At 50.2% G+C, this 21123-nt stretch overlaps 1 protein-coding gene and 1 long non-coding RNA gene across 7 annotated transcripts; one reads left to right on the top strand and one right to left on the bottom strand.

The window, feature by feature from the left end:
* Nucleotides 1-1091: 1091 nt before the first annotated feature.
* Nucleotides 1092-20900, top strand: PRDM8 (PR/SET domain 8). Of its 6 annotated transcripts, none has more exons than XM_019627419.1 (8): nucleotides 1092-1166; nucleotides 5175-5342; nucleotides 12908-13031; nucleotides 13269-13519; nucleotides 14539-14675; nucleotides 16930-17150; nucleotides 18153-18384; nucleotides 18780-20900. In XM_019627419.1, exons 6-8 carry the CDS (start codon nucleotides 16932-16934, stop codon nucleotides 20324-20326), a joined length of 1998 nt encoding a protein of 665 aa, XP_019482964.1. In that variant the 5' UTR covers nucleotides 1092-1166; nucleotides 5175-5342; nucleotides 12908-13031; nucleotides 13269-13519; nucleotides 14539-14675; nucleotides 16930-16931; the 3' UTR covers nucleotides 20327-20900. The 6 variants fall into 6 exon arrangements, with proteins under 6 accessions (XP_019482964.1, XP_019482966.1, XP_019482967.1 ...); XM_019627421.1 differs by lacking the exon at nucleotides 1092-1166 and adding an exon at nucleotides 1710-1726; XM_019627422.1 differs by lacking the exons at nucleotides 1092-1166; nucleotides 5175-5342; nucleotides 12908-13031; nucleotides 13269-13519 and adding an exon at nucleotides 14292-14389.
* On the bottom strand, nucleotides 8599-13928 carry LOC109373529 (uncharacterized). The gene is made up of 3 exons (XR_002122245.1): nucleotides 13840-13928; nucleotides 13083-13331; nucleotides 8599-10805 (listed from the first exon to the last, which is right to left on the bottom strand). It is a non-coding gene; the product is annotated as an uncharacterized LOC109373529 (long non-coding RNA).
* Nucleotides 20901-21123: the final 223 nt, after the last annotated feature.

Genomic DNA, 21123 nt, shown 5'->3' with positions numbered 1-21123 from the left:
AAGACAGCTGGGGGTGGGGGTGGGGTGGGAGGGGGGGCTTTTAATGCCTCAGGGTGGGAGTGGATCTGCCTTATTTTCTTTTTTTAATTCAGACCTCCCGCCACTACCCATTCACCCAATCAGCTCCCCTTACATTGGGTTAAAACCTTGGCTGAGGGCATCTCCCTCAGAGACGGCGCTGGAAGCATTAGACCTTTGTTCCCGAGACATCTATCTCCCTTGGTTGTCTCCCACACTCATCGCCTTTTCCCTTTCTTGAATTTGCTCCCCACCCCCATCCAAACTCAAGACAGGGGAATTTTTTTTTAAATTAAAGACATAAAAACATTGGAAGGATCTGAAATGAAAAGAGGGCAAGGGAGAAACCACACTTCCTAACTCGCCCACACCCAATTATTCTCCCCTTCCCTACGCTAAATGTACAAGGATGAGCCTCCCTCACCCATCCCCTTCCTTTTCCACAAACTAGACAATGTTTGTCCCCAAGGGTGATATCCTGTCAGTGACCGTCCCATGTCCTGGCTGAAGCAGTTGTCTTCATTTGGAGGTGTCCAGAGTGTTTCCTGCAGTAGGATGGACTAGGTGGGAGGAAAGGGAAATGAGAAAACCACTTCTGACCGACAGCGGGTGTGCGCGCGTGTAGGAGTGTTTTGGTTCCCAGCCTCCCAGCTCTCCACCTCCCAAGAGGAAGGGGGGTGGGAGGACTGTCAAGCTGGTCCCCGGCTCTTTCGCTAGACCTGCCAGCCGGAATTCAGGGGACTAAAAAGGGGCAGGCCTCTGTCCCTGCACCCCAGGGGCCATACCCCGGTCACACACACTCTCCCACCACACACACTCCGGCACTAGGGCGAACGGGCGCCGCTCCCGCGCTCAGACCCCCGCACTCCTTGCGCCTCGGGTCGAGCCGCCAGGCCCCTTCCCTTTGCTCCTGCACCCCCGCCTGCTGCCGAGGCTCCAGATGGCGGCTCCTCGCGCTCGGCTCGCGGCCCCCAGACGCCGCCCGGCAGCAGCCGGCGGTCGCTCCCTCCCTCCCAGCTGCTGCGGCAAGACCCCGGCGCTTGGAGAGGAGGGCGGGCTTCTCCGCAGGCTCGGATGGGGGCGGGAGCCGGGCCACCGAGGGGCAAGCTGGAGCAGTGCTCGCGGGGAAGGAGCCCCGCAGGCCCCAGGTGAGGAGGTCGCGGGGGAGCGCGTAGGGAGGGGCAGCCTGACCGCTCCCGCACCACCGTCACACCCACTCCGACCCCAGACCTTCCTCCCCTCACCACCAACACTCCCCGGCGCCGCGGGCGGGGCAGCCGCTACACCAGAGTACCCGCGGGATCGCGGGGAGCGGCCGGCAGCTGCCAGAAGGGGGCGCCCAGCACCCTGGAGCCCAGCCTGGAGGGCGGGTTCTGCCTGGGCATCCCGCCCCAGCCCAGTGTGAGGCTGTCTCGGCGGGTAAGGTGCCCCCTTCTGCCGGAAAACGGTAATGTCCACCATCTGCAACCACCCTTTCCCCGTTTTCCTCTGCTCTCCTCACTACCCTCTTCTCTCTCGCTTCCTATTTGCTTCTTTTTTTCTTGCTTGCTGGGTTGCTTTCCTTTTCCCTTCCTCCCCCTTGCATCCTGGAACTTTCCTTCCCTTGTCCCTTTACCCGCTCGGAAAGGGTGGGTGTAGTTCGTGCCTAGCCTCTGGCTCCTCTCCACAGGCGACTCCCAGGGTGCCCGCGAAAGCTGCCCAAAGAATGGTAGGCTCGCGGGGGTGAGGTCATTCTCTTCCGGGCCGGGGCTGGGAGACTCGTTGATTGAGGGGGTCAAAGATGTGTTTGAGAGCAGCTCTTCTCCTGCGCGCAGAGATTGGAACTCCCCCTTACTGGATGGATGGATGAAGTTCAGTGGCTTGGTACTGAGCCCCTTTCTCCCACCCAAAAGTCACGACACTCAAGGGTATCTTCCCCTTACACATACCCCTAGAAAACCTAAAGTCCGCCACCTGAGACAGACCTCACTGCTTTCCTCCGAAGCAGTTGTGCTGGGGTGGAGGGAGGAAGGCACTAAAAACACTGCGCCCGGCGCCAGGCACCCTTCTGACATCTCTCTAATCCCCCAGTGCTCAGGCGCGTGCCCGCAGACCCCCTGCTCGCCCTTACCACGCGGCCGTCGGGCATTAGACCCCCGGAGAGCACATTTTGTAAGCTCTCAGCACAAATCCCCTCGGAAACATTAATCACAACCACCAGTGAATGCACAATGTGTGCCCGTGTCGTGTCTGCCTTTTAATCCCGAACGTAATTCTGGAAAGCAGCATCAGACAGGGGCTCTATTAATCCTTTACACGAGCAAATGCAATCTCTGACCTACTAGACTTTTTTTTCCCCCCTGCAATTTCACGAGGAATTAGCCTCGCTAGAGGAATGTTCAAAGACAGAAGGAAAACTGTGAGAGACACTTGCGGCGCGTTCGCGCAGTAATGGGGTGTACTTGAATCCAAAGGCGCTCCTGAAGTGGCGTGGACTCACTGGCCAAGCGCCCTGAAATTCCTCAGGGGCTGCGGAGTGTGCGTTGGAAGGGTGGGGGCTGGCACCCAGTGGGGTTGGGAGCCTGAGAGGAAACCCAGCTCCCTCTCCTCTGAAGGCTTTGGAACCAAGTGACCCAATCTGGGGACTGTCCCCTTGGGACAACACTAGGACAGGCAGGGCAGCCCACCTGCGACACAGAGGCGTCAGGGTTTGAACCCCTGAGGCCCGTTTCCCGCACCTGAGATTTCACTATCACGTCGTTCAATCAATCATATTGCCTTTCTCCCATTTTATTCAAAAGCGTCTTCCAGTTTCCTCATAATCGTAATTTGCACCATTGCCTTTTATCTTTGATTAATTAGGAAATCGAAAAAGATAATGGAGGGTCGGGCCAGTAAATTAGCCTTAGAAAGGGACTGACGTCTGGGGCCGCTGTGTGGGTGGGCACTGCCCTCGGAGGCTGACGTGGGCTGGCACGCCGTGCAAGAAGGGGTTAAGAAAAGGAGCGCAGTGCCCGCTGAGGGGAGAGATCCGCTCAGAAACAAACCCAGTGGGCTCAAGCCAAAACTTCTCACCCTACCCAGTGGACGGCCTCCTGTGACTTTTAGCTTTTCCTGTTTGAGTCTTGCAAAGGAGAGAGAGAGAGGACTGGGAGTAGGGTGAGGGCAGGACTCCGTTTCTTTCCAAGAGGCCTCCCTGCGGATGCACAGGTTGAAAGCCTGGTGGTTTTCGGCCGCGGTCTATTTCTTCCGGGGATGGGAAAATAGATTTACTTTTTCATCCTTTCCTTCCCTCTCCACTTGCCTCTCTGTCTGATTGAAGGTGGGAGGGTGGGAGGAAGGGAGGAGAGAGGGAGGAAGAAAAAGAGAGATCCTATTATTATGATCAAATCAGTTACTCGCTGGCCAAAGAGGACAAGCGTAACACGGAGCTGCTCCCTGCCCTCTCGGAGGCGCCGGGCGGGTTCCGGATTCTTCCTTTCTCCCTCCATGAAATCGATCACGCCTCCCAGACGGCTGAGGGAGAGCACTTTGCCACTCTTCACAGCTTCGCCCCAGCCTCTTTAGCTTTCAATTGAAAACCAATTAAAGGTTTCTATAAATCTGTTAGCTCCCTTTTATCTGGAGACCCCTGATGCATGCGATATTGCCCTTTAGATGCCTCTTCCGTGTTTTGTTTTACAATTGTTGTATCAATAGAATGCGGCCTTTCTTCCCCTGTCTCTATAGATACAGATACACAAGGAAAGCCAAAGCTATTCAGTCTCATTTGTCCAGCCGCCTAACAGTGGTGCCCTTTCTCTGCTGCTGCGCTCCCTGCTTCGGGAGCAGCAGTTATGGTAGAAGCAGATGGCTACTGATTGGGGGAGCTTTGTGGCTCTAATACTGAATACTTTATGGAAAAGGGCTTATCATGCTTCGTTGAGCAGAGGAACAGGAGGATGAGATTTATGGTCAGGAAAAAGAAACCTTTTCCAAGTTGTGGCTCCTTTTCACCAGTTGTTTCCTTTGCCCAGAGGTGGTGGAAAAAACAGAGGGACTTGTTTTATTTTATTCCCCTTTCTGCTAACAGCACTTTTTAGTCAGGGTCTGAGAGGAGAGGAGACTTAAGAGCCAGAAGTTTATGAAATACCTTAGATTGTGGTTGCTGTATCCGCATCCTCTGCCCTCAGGAAGAAAGCTGGAGGGTAAGGTCTTGAATGCTGCCTGGGGCCACATTTCCCTGGATGTCCTGTTAGTTGCTAGGTAAAAACATCATCCTCCATTATCCATAGAGAACAACAACAACAACAAGGTGTGAGTGTTCCTGTTGGAAGTGTAAGAAGAGGACACTGGTGCTGAAGGATTGGGACAGTGAAGAGGCATATGGTGATGTAGGTGTGCTCCCCCTCTCTGAAAGAACCTGAGCTGTAGTAAGGATGATTAAGAGATATCTGTGGGGGGCGGCCAGCTAGCTCAGTGGGTTAGAGCGTAGAGCTCATAACACCAAGGTTGTCAGTTGGATTCTCACATGGGCCATTGAGCTGCGCCCTCCACAACTAGATTGAAACAACTACTTGACTTGGAGCTGATGGGTCCTGGAAAAACACATTGTTCCCCAAATTTTTTTTTTTAAAAAGCAACAAACGAGAGAGAGATGTCTGTGAATGGTAAGCATTTGGACTCCAAATTGAATTTTCAAGCTTTGAGGAATAGACAGACTCCAACCTTACAATGAAGGCCTAACTTACTCCAAGAGAATTCACCCCTATATCTTTTCTCTTTTTCCCCTCGCCTGAGTTTTACTTTCTTTGAAGCAGGTATGCTTTTGCGTCTGCTGCAGGGATGTATCTCTTCTCCAAACACAAGAGGATGCATCTCATTGTTTCTCCTGGCCCCAAAACCTGTTCCCCTAGAGCAGTGCGGCCTCCCTCCCCCCTTCCATCCCCTCTCTGAGATCTTCCCCTCCCAAGGGCCATGACAGAAAGTCACACAGAAGTGTTCCCAACAAGCCTACTGGCAGCCAGGCACACAGAGATGGAAACCAACCCCAATGCTGGGTCTCCCATTCCACTTCAGACACTCTTTGTTTCTTTAATACTTGAAATGCCATTTTCAACTGAAAAACTATTTGTTGAGCACCTTCCATATTCTAAGCTCCTTTTCACTGCCTTCCTCTTCTTTTATCTTGTCCCTAGAAACTGAAGAGGAAAGGCCAGGAGAGGCATGGAGCTTCCAGAAGTGTCACCTAACTTCCTGCCACAAGCTACCTCTTCCCAATTCTACACGTGCTACCACCCCACATACCGACATGCACCTTTGTACTTTGTTTCTCTCTGAAGAGGAGAAAAAGTGGAGCAGGAGAGGTAAGATTTAAAAATTATATTTACCCAGCATATCAAAGTGGAAGGCATTGAGATGCTTTAAACAGTCAACTATTTGGGCTCTTACTATGTGCTAGACTGAATGCACTGCCATGCTTATTGCGTTTTATTCTTACGGCCCTTTGAGTTCAGTGTTATTATCCCTAGTTCACAGATACCGGTCCTTCACAGGAAGCAGAAGTACAGAGAGGCCACCAAACTCGAGCAAGCCGTCCAGCTGGCGTCTGAACCCAGGCTTGCCCTTGCAATAGTCATAACATCCCTAGGAGAGAAACACTGTTGTTGGTATTTTACAAATGAATATCAAGCTGAAAATCCAGAGGTTAGGTCATTTGCTCGAAGACACACAGCTGGTAGATTGAAGACCTGGGGTTCAAACATAAGTGGTTAGGATCCCAAATTTCAAGCTCTCTAGGATTTTTTAGAAGAAAGATCAGTGAGAACCCACAAATGACCTCTGTCACGGGTCCCTAGCCTGGGCGGGAGGCTTCGCAGAGCGTGAGACTGCAGGCGTGGGGCGAACTTCAGGCTGCGCTGCGCCAAAGCGCCGTGTTGCTGGGTTGAGGAGGTTCCGCCTATCAGCCCGGGCCCGCCAGGGAGTGCGCTTGCCCCCCCGCTCCCCGCCTCCGGCCGACGGTACTGCGCGCGCAGCCCGCGATCGGGCCTCGGGGCGGGGCCTGGAGGCTGCCGGCGTGGAGCCCGCCTGCTCGCTCGCTCGAAGCCGGGATACCGGCCGCGTGGCTGCGGCCTCCGGCAGCGGGGGCTGGTCCCACCGCGCTCCCCAGACTTGAGGGGGAGGAGGGCGGGGGAGAGCGGGAGCTGCGCACCCTGCCGCAGAGCCCGCCCATTCTGAGCCGCGGCCCCTCGAGGAAGAGGACGCGCCGCGCCGCCTGGAGGCCCTGAGCCCCGGCCCGGGCGGACGCCTGGCTCCCCAGGCTTCGCTGCCCACCCAGCCCGCGGCACTGGGGTGAATCAGCGATGCGCGCACACGCTTTTCACCCCACCCCCACCCCCACCCCGGGTTGCGATGCTTCCGCGCTTGCCGACCTGGCCCAGCCCGCATTTCTAACGTGGCGCCGCTACCAGGCCAGGAGGAAGAGCTCCGGGATGGGCATGGGGGTGGGGCGGGTAGGAGCCCAGCGTACCAGCCTCCGGGCAGAACACGGCCCGCTTCTCCATCAACAGGGAAGAAGGAAGGAGGGACTGCGGCCTGCGGTTGGAGCGCTCGGGCTCTCCCTTCCGCGGTAGAGGGGACGCCTGAACACCTGAACAGATGCCTCCTGCCTGCTTAACCTCCAGTACCTCCTAACGATCTCCCTAGAAACGGGGAGAAATCCTCCGCTTTCACTGAGTGGCTTTGAAAGCGGGTGCACAATAAAACAATGCCCAAATTTTCTAATGAGGAAACCAAGACAGTGTAGTAACAACAGCCAGCACTGCAATGGGTGTTTGCTATGCGCCAAGCGTTGTGCCCTGCGCTTGCTCAATACCAGCTCGGCCCTCACGATAGCTTTATGAAGCGGCTGTCCGCTGCTACCCGGGGTGCACAGATGAGGGCCCGCAGCACAGCCGGGTTACATTACCTGCCCATCGACAGGAACTGGCATGCAAACCCAGGCAGCCTCGCTCCCCTGGTGGAGTTGGGGCCTGAACCTGAGTTATGGGTCTTTCTTGGTCAGTTTTCCAGACTTCTAACCAAGGAGACTATTTCTTAATGAAGGCATTTAAGACCTCTCTGGGGTGTCCAAGGCTGAAATGAAACTCACCCCAGCTCTTGGAAGGGATCCCTTACCATCTGGCTCAGCAACTGGCTCTCCAAAGTGCACTCGCCCTCTCCCTCACTGAGTCCTCACCGCGACCCGGGAGGCGACGCTTGCCAGCCTCGGTTTGCCTGAGGAGGGAAACCAAGGCTGGGAGAGATCACTGTCAGCTCAGTTGTAAGGAATGGGAAAACAGACCCCTAACCCAGGAATGGTGGTCAGAGGACCTGCCAGGGAAGGACGTGCGCAAGGGACGGGGAAGGTGGTCGTGGTAAAAAGGAGCATCGCTGTTCCTGAAAGCCCGGTCCTCAGGACGGCTTTCCTCGCGGAAAGTGGTCGCCTAGCAGGAGGCAAGTGTTGGCACTGATTCCAGGGAGGCGGTAGGAGGCTGGAGAACGCGGCAAACGTGGCGGGCCCTTAACTGCTCTTAGTCCCTGCTTGGTCCTCCGTGTGTCTTGGGGCGCACCGAGCGCGTGCGTGGTCTCTTCCTCCCCCAAACTCACGATTTGCGCAGGAAAGAGCAACCCCCCGCTGAAGGTGGCTTGTCTGCTTCTGCCCAGTACCTACCCGTGTCAGGACTCTACACCCTTGGTGAATCATCCCAAACGTATTGGGAGCGGTGTCTGCAATGCTCTTGGGGCAGTGCCCTCCGTGAGCTCTCCCAGAGAGACGTCGTTAGCCTTCACTGAAGCCCGCTTCTGTCGTTTGGCCTTCTGTGCACACTTAGCTCTGTTCCTGTGCCCTTTACTGAGACATGAGCACCACAGAATAATCCAGGCAGGAATTACCTGGGTCTAGCAGGCACTCTGTGCCTTTCCTTGCTGCCCAAACGTTTGGCCCAAACTCAGCTAAGAGTGGCGTAGGGGATAGAGCAGCTCATTCAGCACCCCCAGGTAAGAAATGTAACCCACTGCATTCTCAACTACTGACTTTCCCCAGGGTATTCTCACAAGTTCAGAGGAATCCCACATGTCTGGAAACATCTAACTTCCTAGGGCCTAACATAAAATGACTCTAGAATGTAGATAATGCTATGAGGCATCTGACCATATACACGAGGTACTAGATACAGAAATTATATGTAGAAAATAGGTAGTGTAGAACTCTGTTCAGTTTTGCTTTTACAGGACCAATTGCTCTCCTACATGACTTCATACAAACTATTTTCTCAAAACCATCTTACACAAAACATGCAAAAAGGAGCACTGACTACCTTATGGACATGCAACCAAGAAAAATCATAGTCTTGAAAGTTTTTTTTTAGTTGCTACTCTCAACAATATTCACCCACAACCTGCTTAAACACATACACACACACACACACACACACACACACACACGCACATGTCCATGTCTGATCAGGTATAAACTTGTTCAGACCGAAACTGAATTTTAGGCCTTCAGTAAATCTCAACATCCATTGTCTTTATATTCAATGTGTTTATTCATATTAGGAATTTCTGAATGACTTATTTGACAATTCTAGATATTATTTATTCTTAAAATATGGGTTCTCCTTAAAATGTTAAAGGAGATTATGAATATCTTGTTTACTTTTATATTACATTACCAGAAGACTACCAAATCAATCTGGTAATTGGCCTTTCAATCAGCAAATTCAAGAGAACAAATATGTTTCAATCCCCCTGCCTATTATTTCTGCTACTTTGAAATATATGTACAGTATTGTTTATAGTAGCCATGCTGTTACTATTGTTTGTGACAAGTTGGTCTTTGAATTCTTTAAGAGAGTACTTCCCCAAGTGGCGACTTAAAAGTGAAGACACATTGGTCATTTTTAAATGTTTATGAAAATCTGTTAAAACTATTGGCTTTCCATACATGTTTGGGGATACAGTCCCCCATCAACATTAGAGTAATACCCCCAGATTAAATCATGAAACACCTGCAATTCATTTTAATTGAAATGATAAAAGATGGTTTTCACTCAAACAGTTAATTTGCAATATGAGCAGGGGAGTAATTTGGTTCTGAGAGCATAGTTTGTGAAGAAATAAACTATATTTCTAAGGCTGTAACAAAGCAATGCGAATCATTATTGTTGTGGTTACTAACTGCTGTGTACTCCCCCAAATCTTTTTCTTTTCTTTTCTTTTTTGTTCTCCTTTTCCTTTGAGAAGATCAGATGCTGTACCTTTCCTCAGGCTTCCAGAAAGTATTTCATGGATAAACTCCAAGCTAGAACATCATGGGCATGTGTACGTTCTGTTTAGATGCCCCCCCCCACCTCCCAGGAGAGAATTGCTTTATGCAGCTTATCCCCCAGCAGCCCAATTTATAATCTAAGTCCACACTTGCAAGGGCTAGCTGGGATCAGGTGCCACTGTGTGTCAAGAAGCATCTCTCTTTTTACGTTAGGAATTGCGTACAGCCTAAAAGAGAGGATGAGGTGGGACTCAGGTACTGAGTGTTGGGATCATGCCCCTTTTCCTGGCTGTGCACAGAATTTGATGGAGAGTCCCTCACCTTGGTGACATTCCTAAGGCCTAGAATCAACCTTCTCAAAATCTGATTCTCCCTCTCATTTGAGGCTGCTGGACACCCTTTGGTCCCCAGTCGACCTGGAAAGCCTGGCTTGGAGGGTGAGGAGGCTCAGAGTGGTTGACTGCGGCCCTCCCTCCACTGCCTTCCTCCCACCCTCCATCTACAATTGAGGCTTGACTCTGGGAAAACTTTGTAACCTGTGGAGTTGCGTTGACGGAACATCAGGATATTCCTTGCCAGATCTCTAAATATTTATCTGGGGAAGTATATAAAACTGGGAGGTTCCAGGGGATCAGGATGCTGGGTATTGGATCTGGGTCACAGGTCACACCTGTGAGTATGAGGCATTGGTTTCAGATCTGTGGTAGTTGCCTTTAATATCACCTCAGTTGCTAATGCTGATGGAAGTCATACTCAGAAGCCATTAAGCCAGTTGACCACAACCCAGATCCAGGAGAGGAAATGAATGACACAAAGTTCTCAAAGATTATCCAGCTCACAGCTGAACTCCAACAGAATGGCAAGTGGAGTTTGAGATCCCTCAGAGAGAAGGTTTTAAACTTGAAAAAGGTAGGTTATAATCAGAATGACAGCAGTAGCAGCAGCAGCAGAAGAATTAAAAACAGCTACCATTCATTGAGAAAGGAAAAGCTGAAGAGAGAAAAATGTGCATCAGAAATAATGAATTCTGCAGTTGGTAGCCTGGAGTCCCTGCATACAGGCTCCAAAATGATCCATCCCTTCCTTAAGTCTCTGCCTCTCCCAGGACCAGGCTGGGAAACACTTATCACCTGACCCAAACTGAGATTGTCATGTATATTTATAAAAAACAAAGTGTCCCTTATCCCTGTAAACCTTTATCCAGCTCAGCGAGTCTGCCTCACCTTGCCTCTAAGTTATCCCTTAGAAACTTTCATATTCTCCATGGTGAGGCTATGAAGTTCCATGTTCTACCTCCGCCACCCCTCACAGCCCCTTCCCCTTCCAGAGACCTCCCTGTGGGATTAATAAGCTTAGGGAAAAGTCTCCACTATCTGCTTCCTTGGCAGCCTGTTGCCTTCATTGTCTTCAGGTGTGTCTTTCCTTTACCACGAATTGCCTTTTTTTTTTTTTTCTTGACAACTAAGCCTTTGTTGATGTAGTGCTTTGGAAACAGGATTAGACAGGGATGAACCAGGACCTAGAAAGGGAAAGAAAAAGAAAAAAATGTGTTTTCATTCTTATAGGGTAATGATCCTTTAAAGGGAGTTATTCTTACACACTTTACCTGCCTCCTGTCACAAAAGTTGAGACATTTGGGGCCCCAGTCCTCTACCCTGGGAGGAGAAACAACTTGTCCATTCTAATCCTTCCTAAGAATCAGATTTCCTTTCTTACCCTTTCTCCACCCTCTCACTTAGACGATAAAAGGCAGCACCTCAGGAAACACCAGCCTCTTTCCAGCCTTCTCTTCCAAAGCAATGCTGCAGTTGGCTACACATGTACTTTTACCATAACTGCCAGAGCCTTGCTAAAGTGGAGCCAAAGTGAACACACCCTCCCTCTTTATTGTCATCCCTCTAATCATTTAATTGGAAATAAAATCCCAGGGAAAACAGCTCCAAATATATGCATAAATCCATTGTTCCATGTGAATTAGATAAAACTACATTTTTATAGTACTATTTGGGGCTGAATAAATGCCTCAGCCGTTCATTTAGTATCAGTGAATTTCAGTCAGTAATAATGCAGAGGGATTTCGAAGTAGTTTATGCACCATTTTAGCCTATAAATTTCTGGAGAAATAAAACTAATTTGTATATTTTCTTTACCTCCTATTAATGATGGTCATTTAGACCATTTACGTTACAAGCAAATATGTACCACTTAAAATACTGGAAAACCCTCAAAGCAGGAATTTCAAGTTTAATCTTACCCATATATTTTTTTTGTTATGTCAGTCATTTAATATATAAAACAAAGAGTTGGTTGGATTCATAAAATGTTAGAAATTCTTTCATTTTGGGATTTTCCCCCCAAAACCAATAGGGGAATCTAATTAGGGGGCAGAAAAATGAAACTGAGAGGAAATATCTGGTGGCCAGATTCTCAGTACATCTCTCTCCTTTGTGATATATAGAATCTCAGCTGTTTTCTTCATGAGATTTGGAAGATCAAGCTCCCCTATCCCCAACTTAAGTACCAGAAACACTCTTTCATACAAACTAGAATCTACATTCCAGTATCTCAAAGGAGACATAGTCTAAGATGTGCCCTTTATATTTAAGAAAGGAAAGGCCAAGGAAAAGAAAAATGTCTTCCATTTAGAGTCATTCCTTTCTATTTACAACATGTAAGGGGATTTTTTTCAAGTGGCTTGCATGGACAGATGACTTTTCCTGGGAAAGGCAAACTTCCTCTTCTATAAATAACAGCAAAAAGAAGGATCTAATGAGTGTCCTGTTCAACTGTTTAATGGAATTAGGTTTCGGACACTGTCCCCCAACCACACACACCTTCCTTCTCTTCATCAGGCTGTAGTTTCTAAGCGACCACAACTCTCTTATGGCTACTTCTCCATCTTAACTTGCTCTTGTGTACACCTGCCTTCTTTCTTTTTCCTTTCTTCTACTTTTTTCTTCTTCTTTTCTCTGTATTCACTTAAGTGTCTGCCCACTATTTTTCAACATTGCCAGGTATTTTTTAGAGGCAATTCTTTTGACATTTCTAATTCCTCCACCCTTTCTTTAAACAAGTGATAGGGATGGGGGGGGATGCTTGAGAGAGAGAGAGAGAGAGAGAGAGAGAGAGAGAGAGAGAGAGAGAGAGAAACAGAGACAGAGACAGAAATGAACGGAGCATCCAGTCATAAGACAATTGCAGACAGCTAGCTAAATACCGCTGCAGATTCTCATACACAGACATGTGAGAGCCCTCAGTATTGAGCCTTGGTCATTACATGAGTTGCCCTTAGCCAAACTATTTCAAAGTATGCACATATGCATAAGAGAAATGATATGGTAAGATAAAAGACAACTGATGTTTAAGAAGCTTTCTTTGAGAAGTCAATAGCTAACCTGGAAATTAAGGGGAAATTCCCTCCCTCCTAAAATATGGGACTTTCTCAACCCTACTTTCCCTGAGTCCCACTTGAATCCTAGGTGAGGGGGTCTGTCTGATCAGAAGGACTGGGAAAATTATGTGGGGGACTGACCAGGTGAAAAGAGAATGAACAGAGAGAGACCAAGGAGAAAAGTACTCATTTAGTGGGAAATTCCTTGCAATCTTTTTTTTTCCCCTCAGCAAAATCCTTTCCTGGCCTCCTTGGACCGCAGGCACCGGCAAGGGAAGGCGCTCAGGGCCTGGTTGCCGCCTCCCTGGGTTCTGGAGTGAAGTCTCAGAGCTGCGAGAGAATCAAATTCACACGGTGCGCACTCTTTCCTTTAAGCTGCCCTTTGCCAGCTCCCAGTCCACTTACCTTATTTCAACACTGGATTAAAACCAAGGCTGTCTCCTTTCCTCAAGTCGTGGTTCTGCTTCCTCTACTTTAGCCTACTTCACATCCGATTTATCCTAAAGCTAACAGATTGCGTTTTTCAAGGTTGCGGGTGGGGCTGAGGGAGTGGGACCCGTCTACACCACTCAAAGGCCTTTCTTCCCTTAGGAGTAGAGAGTTGAACGTCGAAATGAACCCCGAGATTCCCCCAGCGAAGATGTGTTGCGGCCCCTGTAGAAGGAGTCAACTTTCAAGCTGTTAAAGACCTCAAGTCATTAGCATCAGCTGCTGCACTAACGGGGCCAGCCAGCGCCTCTAAGTGGCTTAGCGCACAAACGAGGCTCCCCAGACGGCCGCGGCAACTCCATCCATTTTTCCACCACCCGCTGCACGTGAAAAGCTCTTCAGAGTACATCTCGGTAATCATTTTTACTTTGACTCATCCTCTCCCCTCCACACACACCTGGAGTTCTTAAAATACGGCCGCCCCCAATTTGGGACCCCCTCGGGGATTGCGCAGAGCGTACCGGGCAGAGGACCCAACAGCAGGAACTGCTTGAGTACCGAAACATGGGCTCTTCCCACCCATCTGCCTCTCACTCCCTCCCCCGCCCAGGTAGTACTTGTGTCTTGGGATCAGATGCCCCCTGTAAACCCCCTCCCGAGGTCTGATAGAGTCCCCACTCCATTCCCCTTACCCCATCTCCCGCTCTGAGGAAAGACTGAGCCAAGTTCTCACCAAAGCGCATCCTTTCTGAATCTTGCTCGGAAGGGCTTGGTAAAGTAAACGCTCCTGGAGAGAGCTGGCGCTGGTTTATCAGCCCCAGGCAACTAGCTGCGCGAAGCTGCGACGGCTCAATGGCTGGGGGAGAATCCCTCGGGCGAATCCCCAACCTCCTCCCCTGCACCCAACTCAGACTCGGGAAATGCGCGCGGATTCCGTGCGCGCATTGAGTGGCCACCTTCCTGCCAGAGGTTCTCCAAGTGCCAAGCGAAAAGGGAAAAAGACCCTTTCCAGTTCTTTTGGTACTTGCCTTTCCGACCCCGAAACGGATTTTCCCCTCCCACCAGTCCCAGAGCGCTGATGCTTTAGGAAGAGGCGGGCCGGGCCACTCAGAAAGGCGTTGTCTCTTGGGGAAGGCGCTCAGGACCTGGCGGGCACCGGCAAGCCAGAGAGACCGCTTCCAGGCAGGCAGAGCCGGAGGGAGCGCCCAGCCCAGCAAAGAGTTAAAGGGAGGGGACGTGGGCTGTCACGCGTCATTGGGCAGATTATGTGCAGCAAACAAAAAGTGTGTGTCTGCGTGCCAGTCAGTCACTGCATCGGGTCCATCTGTACAACTCTCTCTCTCTCTCTCTCTCTCTCTCTCTCTCTCTCTCTCTCCTTACTCTCCCCTCATTTCTCTATCCCCATCACTCTATCTCTCTTTCCTCTCTTTAGGCAGAGCCTACAAGACAGCAACACCAACACCTCTTGACATGGAAATACATTGATACAATAGGCAAAAGAAACACTCGATTGCATCTCTGGGTTCCTGGTGGCCTTATTTGGGCGATTCCATCCAGACCTCATTCTTGGTAAGTCTATTTGCATTGATGGGGGAGGAGGATGGGAGAAAGGCAGGTCTGGTGGGGAGAGTGAAAAATTTTGTTCTCCGTTTCCTCATTATCCAGGAGAGGGGGGAAATAATTGTTGAGGGGATGTCTACTGCCAATAAGATTATACAAAGGGAGGAGCTGGTGGAGAGCACTTTGCCGGAGAAGCAAGCTACTAGGGAGCGCGCGGCCGCCAGACAATGCCTGCCTCCAGGGGAGGGCGAGTGGCCACGGCAGCGACCGGCTCTCGGCAAGCCCAGCCGGCCCTGGAGAGTTTGCCCGGCGGATGAGAGCCCGGGGCCTAGAGGAGGATGCTAAGCTGTGAAAGGCTGGGTGGCAAAGGCGACCACACGGGCGGGCGGGCGGGTGAGCTCAGGCTCTTGGCCAGCGGTTATTGTGACAGGTTCGATGCTCGTGGCGGCCGCCACAGCGACGCGGACCCCTATTAGCGCGGCGTAGCGAGGATCTTTTCACGGTATTGTTAGGTAGAACTGCATTTTAATGATTGCGTCCCTGCTGTTGCCCGAAGTGACGGGGCGACCGCCCAGCACAATGAAACGCTTGTGTGAAAGAGACTTTTAAAAAGGAGAAATTGGGGCATAAAACCCTGAATTGGGGAAATTGAAAAGAAGAGACTAGGATTCCGTTGAAAAGGAGACGAGAGGTTCTGGAGGATTTTTAAATGTGTTTAAATTTGCAGTGGTAGATCAGAAGGGCTACCATGTGTGGGGTAAAAATGGACAGGGGTAGAGGCTGTATCCTAATAAAGTAAGTTTCTACTTTAGGGATATTTATCTTCTCTCTGTCTGACAGATACAGCCCAATACTTGACATTTGGGGGATATAGCAGGGTGAATGGTGAAAGAGGCTGGCCAAAGTTTCATGGTCTGTTAGCTGGAAAGAAAAAGAAAAGCACTACCTTGTAATCACATTTGCAAGATTAATTGGTTAATAGACATTAAGATAAAAAATGGACATTACTAATATTACTCCGTAATGAACAGCTTCTTGGGGAAAGAAATAGAACTACTCTTTCCTGCTACTTAAAGTATACCAAATACACAAAAAATACTGCCTATGGTGGCATTATTAGGGAAAAACCAATTTAGGGGTATCTTTTAGTCAGTCAGAAAAAGTGAACAATGCAGTTAGCTCAAAGACAGTTTAAATTTAAAATGCCTGTTTTGTGTTTTAAAAATGGTATTAAAAATGGTAAGTCTTGTAGGCAGTGTCCAGTGACAATGGAAGAAAAATGTCTCTTTATGGCAGCTTAATAGAGAGCCCTCCATCGGGGCATTACTTTCTAAATTGCTGCGGATTAAACAGCTGGAGAGCCCACCAAGGTCTACGCAAGAGGGGCTGCCCCCCTTTGCCCATACAGGGTCGTATGTGGGGGAGCGAGAATTCACCAATCATTACACACGCGGTATTTCAGACAGGGGACACTTCTGGCCTGCCCTGTACCTGCTCACTTCACGAGGCACATGCGACTCGATCCACCCCCTTGTATAACAAGGTAACTGGGATTCGCCCTCATCCATAAATAAGCATGTCGAGAAAAAAAATAATTACCTCTGCTTGCTGCTTTTTAATTAAAGCCTCGGAGGGACAGTGTTGGATTATGGTAATGAGCAGACATACGTCCCCTCTTGTAGGCTGCAGAGAAAGGTTAACTGACACGGAATCAGTGGCCCTGACACTCCACTTGAAATCCATTCGCCATGCTCCGCTGTCTCCGCCTGTTCGCTAATGCTGCTCCCCTCTTTGGAAGAAAAAATATAAAACTCAGCTCCCGGGCTCCCGGTTCAATACCTAAGAGGAGAGGAGAGGTGCTTTCTCCCACGGGTTAGAAGTTTCTTTCAGTCTGGGGAGTCTAGTAAAAAATACTATTGTTCTCCCCTACCCTCACCCCCAAATTCTGCCCTATCCTCCCTCAAATTAATACAAGGGAAGAAAACCGATCTCGTCTTTCCTAGCCCTATGCTTTTTTTTCTCACAGTCTACCCTGAGTTCCCACTATCGCAATTATTTTTTTTAAAAGGAAAGTACTCCTTAGTTGGCATCTTCAAGATATGCCAGATTTTATCTGCCCTTGGCTTTTATCTGAAATAAGGGTTATGCAAAAATCAGGCGAATTCCAGAAAAATTTGTGGAGTAGTGAAATTGTTCTGCCTGGATTCATAAAGGCAAAAGGAGTAATGTAACTCGCTTCGTTGTCCTGTGTATGTGTCTCCAGTGATGGAGGATTCGGGCATCCAGCGAGGCATCTGGGACGGGGATGCCAAGGCTGTCCAACAGTGTCTGACAGATATTTTTACCAGCGTTTACACCACCTGCGACATTCCTGAGAACGCTATATTCGGTCCCTGCGTCCTGAGCCATACTTCGCTGTACGACAGCATAGCTTTCATCGCTCTCAAGTCCACGGATAAGAGAACAGTTCCTTACATCTTCCGGGTAAGTCTTGGCCAGTGCTGCCTAGGGTATGCATGCGAGTAATGTCCAGTTGAAAACAGACTAAGAATCATTCCAATGACGAGCTGAGACAGGTTCTGAATGTAGAAAATGCAGTAATGTGAGTCATCCTGTTTTACATACCAAAAATTGAAAAGAAACATTAAACTCAATTTATTGTCAACTGATTTTCTGGAATAAATTACAAAATTTGATTTGGAATACTGTGTCTAAATCAGTGCCTTCAGTCCTGGGCTTTCCTAGTGATGAACACCACTTCCTTTACTCTGGGAAATTTCACAAGGTTTGAGGCTATTTGCATACTAAGTACTTTCTGTAAGTACTTTTATTCTAAGTATTGGGCGAATTTGTCTTACAACCAAGGAGGCCTCTTGTTGCCCTACATATTACTCTTTCTGAAAAAGGTAACTAGTGCCCAGAGTTTGTATTTAAATAAAAACGTTGATGGTTTGACAATAAAACGTCATTAAATCCACATATATGAGTTTGAAGATAAAAATAAAAATAAACTTTTTATTTTTTCTTCACAAAGAAAATCTATTATTTAAGCCAAAATTAGGAAGATGAGTGAATGCCACAGAATAATTTCTGAGATCTAAGCTTACTTTTCACTTCCAAAATAAACAAAATCCCCCACATTTTTGTAATATGGGATGATTTAGAAGTAAATTCTGAAGATGTTAACACTAATTTGAATTGTAAGAAGAAATCCCCACATTTGATCTTCAACCAGTATGTAAAAATGACGACTTAAATAAGCTATATGATTGATGCAGCGTTTCAAAGGACGATTATCTTGCTAGCTGGTTGCAAACATGAGGCTGGGTGCCAACTTGGGTCAAGTTTTTGGAATCTTGGTCTCAGATAATTCTTTGGAAAAGAATGACATAGAGGAAATGGCCCTGGTTCCTCTGGCTCCATTCTCTCACAAGTCTCCTTCCTCCACCCCCTTCTTTTTTGTATTTCCTCCCCCCTAAACTGTAGGTAGACACCTCAGCGGCAAATGGTTCCTCAGAAGGTCTCATGTGGCTGCGTCTGGTCCAATCAGCCAGAGATAAAGAAGAGCAGAACCTTGAAGCCTATATAAAAAACGGACAGCTGTTTTACCGCTCTCTCCGCAGGATTGCCAAAGACGAGGAGTTACTAGTTTGGTACGGGAAAGAACTGACTGAGTTACTCTTGCTCTGCCCCTCTAGACCTCACAGCAAAATGAATGGTAGGTTGGCTCGCGACTTGCCTGTGGGCCCTTAGCTAGTGGGGGAGCGACTCCGGGAACGGCTGGGGCTCAGTCTGGCGCTTAGGCGCGCCTTTCCACCCTTTGGGCGTCTTTTACGAAGCATCTAGTCCGTAGTGAAACTAGGGCAGATAGGTGAGGACACATCGGGGACCTTTGGCTTCATTACTGCATTCCCCCCAAATCAGGAAGGGAAAGTTAGATCAGGTGGTACAGGATCTTCTTTTCTCAGGCACTCAGGCCCTGAGAGATGAAGGTGGATTTGTGAAGGGAGGGAAGGCAAAGTAGCCTGGAGACGATGCTAAGTAATCATGTGCTGTGCGTGTGTGTGCGTGCGTGCGCGCGCGCGCGTGTGTACGTGTGTGTGGTGTTTGCAGGGTCGTCCCCTTACACATGCCTGGAATGCAGCCAACGTTTCCAGTTTGAGTTCCCCTATGTGGCGCATCTGCGCTTCCGCTGCCCCAAGAGACTTCACAGCGCTGATAGGAGCCCCCAAGACCAGCAAGGCGGCGGCGTGGGCACCAAGGATCACGGGGGCGGCGGCTGTGGCAAGGACCAGCAGCAGCAACAGGAGGCGCCCTTGGGACCTGGCCCTAAGTTCTGCAAAGCCGGCCCTATCCACCACTACCCGACCCCTTCCCCCGAGGGCAGTAACCCGCCCGTGGCCGGCGGCGGCAGCAGCGCGAAGCCATCCACGGACTTTCACAACCTGGCGCGGGAGCTGGAAAACTCCGGGGGAGGCAGCAGCTGCTCCCCAGGCCGAAGCCTCAGCAGCGGCAGCGGCGGCGGCGGCCACCAGGAGGCGGAGCTGAGTCCCGACGGCAACGCCGCGGGCTTGGGCAAAGGGAAGAGGAAATTCCCGGAGGAGGCCGCGGAGGGCGGCGGCGCGGGGCTGCTGGGGGGCCGGGGCCGCTTCCCCGAGCGGCCCGTGCCCACCTCCAAGGAGGACCTAGTGTGCACGCCGCAGCAGTATCGCGCCTCGGGCAGCTACTTCGGCCTGGAAGAGAACGGCCGCCTCTTCGCGCCGCCCAGCCCCGAGACGGGCGAGGCGAAGCGCAGCGCCTTCGTGGAGGTGAAGAAGGCGGCCCGAGCGGCCGGGCTGCAGGAGGAGGCAGCCGCCGACGGTGGGGGCACGGCCGCCGAAGACCAGGACGCGGGCGGCGGCGGAGGCTCCTCCACACCGGTGGCCGCGTCGCCTGCTGCTGCCGAGAAGCTGCTGGCCCCGCGGCCTGGGGGCCCGCTGCCCAGCCGGCTGGAGGGCGGCAGCCCGGCGCGGGGCAGCGCGTTCACCTCGGTGCCGCAACTGGGCGGCGCGGGCGGCGGCCAGGGCGCCGCGTCGGACGAGCGCAAAAGCGCCTTCTCGCAGCCGGCGCGCTCCTTCTCGCAGCTGTCCCCGCTGGTGCTGGGCCAGAAGCTGAGCGCGCTCGAGCCGTGCCACCCCGGCGACGGCGTGGGCCCCGCCAGACTCTACCCCTCCGCCACCGACCCTCTGGCCGTGAAGCTCCAGGGAGCCGCGGACCTAAACGGAGGTTGCGGGGCCCTGCCGAGCAGCGGCGGCGGACTGCCCAAGCAGAGCCCCTTCCTCTACGCCACCGCCTTCTGGCCCAAGAGCTCCGCAGCCGCGGCAGCGGCGGCCGCCGCGGCCGCGGGACCCCTGCAGCTGCAGCTGCCCTCGGCGCTCACACTGCTGCCGCCCTCCTTCACCTCCCTGTGTCTACCCGCGCAGAACTGGTGCGCCAAGTGCAATGCCTCCTTCCGCATGACCTCCGACCTGGTGTACCACATGAGGTCGCATCACAAAAAGGAGTACGCCATGGAGCCTTTGGTGAAGCGGCGGCGGGAGGAGAAACTCAAGTGCCCCATTTGCAACGAGTCCTTCAGGGAGCGCCACCACCTCTCCAGGCACATGACCTCGCATAATTGACGCGGAAAGGACCCCAGCTTTCCACGTGCTCACACGCACAGTCAAGCCACCTGTAGGAACAAATACGCGAGGACATCCACCGCCTCCTCGTGACCTGAAACATTGCACCAAGACACACACACACACACACACACACACACAGGATGGTGGATTTTTGATTGGGTGGGTTGTTTGAGGGATTTTCTTTTGAATGCACGCATTTTCACTTTCCCAAAAACAAAGATACATTTTTAAAAATGTCATATATTGCAGCATATTGATGCATTTGTCATACGTTTCTACTTAAATTATTAAGCACTTACAGATTAGATGTAATAATTATATGTAAGGGCAAAATTTATTTTAGATATAAAGTAAAGAAGGAGGGCAAGATGCTTTCTGCATTTCTTGATGACAGTTTGTGTGTTCTTACAAAAATAAACAAAACTGAATAAAAAGGGGGTCACCATTCAATTTAAGTTTCCAGGGGGAAGTGCATGTATCATAAAATGATTATGGACTTCAATGAAGAATGTCATCATTATGTAAATATGTATTTCCTTTTAATACAAAGTGTAATTTTGTGCCAGTGAAATGGAGTCTGAATAGTTATGTGTTTCTTTTATCCCTGGAAAGATTTATTAAACTTTATAGATTATCCAGGTATGTTGGATGCTTTGACAATAAATGACTATTTTCTTCAAAGCAATTATTTGGAAAGTATTTTTAAATACATTTTTGTAGCCAACAGCTACTTTGAGTAGATACCATCTATTTTTATAGAGTCCCCCAAAAAGAAGAGATAGCATGAGGGGGAT

Source organism: Hipposideros armiger, unplaced genomic scaffold (genome assembly GCF_001890085.2).
Source record: "Hipposideros armiger isolate ML-2016 unplaced genomic scaffold, ASM189008v1 scaffold_730, whole genome shotgun sequence".
In the NCBI taxonomy this organism is placed as follows: Eukaryota; Metazoa; Chordata; class Mammalia; order Chiroptera; family Hipposideridae; genus Hipposideros; species Hipposideros armiger.
Note: the sequence above shows the minus strand (reverse complement) of the source record. Positions and strands in the feature narration are given on the sequence as shown.

Coding starts and splice junctions, on each gene's coding strand:
- PRDM8 (XM_019627419.1), top strand. CDS start 16,932: ATGGAGGATTCGGGCATCCAGCGAGGCATCTGGGACGGGGATGCCAAG. Junction 17,151..18,152: donor CAGTTCCTTACATCTTCCGG/GTAAGTCTTGGC, acceptor CCTAAACTGTAG/GTAGACACCTCAGCGGCAAA. Junction 18,385..18,779: donor ACCTCACAGCAAAATGAATG/GTAGGTTGGCTC, acceptor TGGTGTTTGCAG/GGTCGTCCCCTTACACATGC.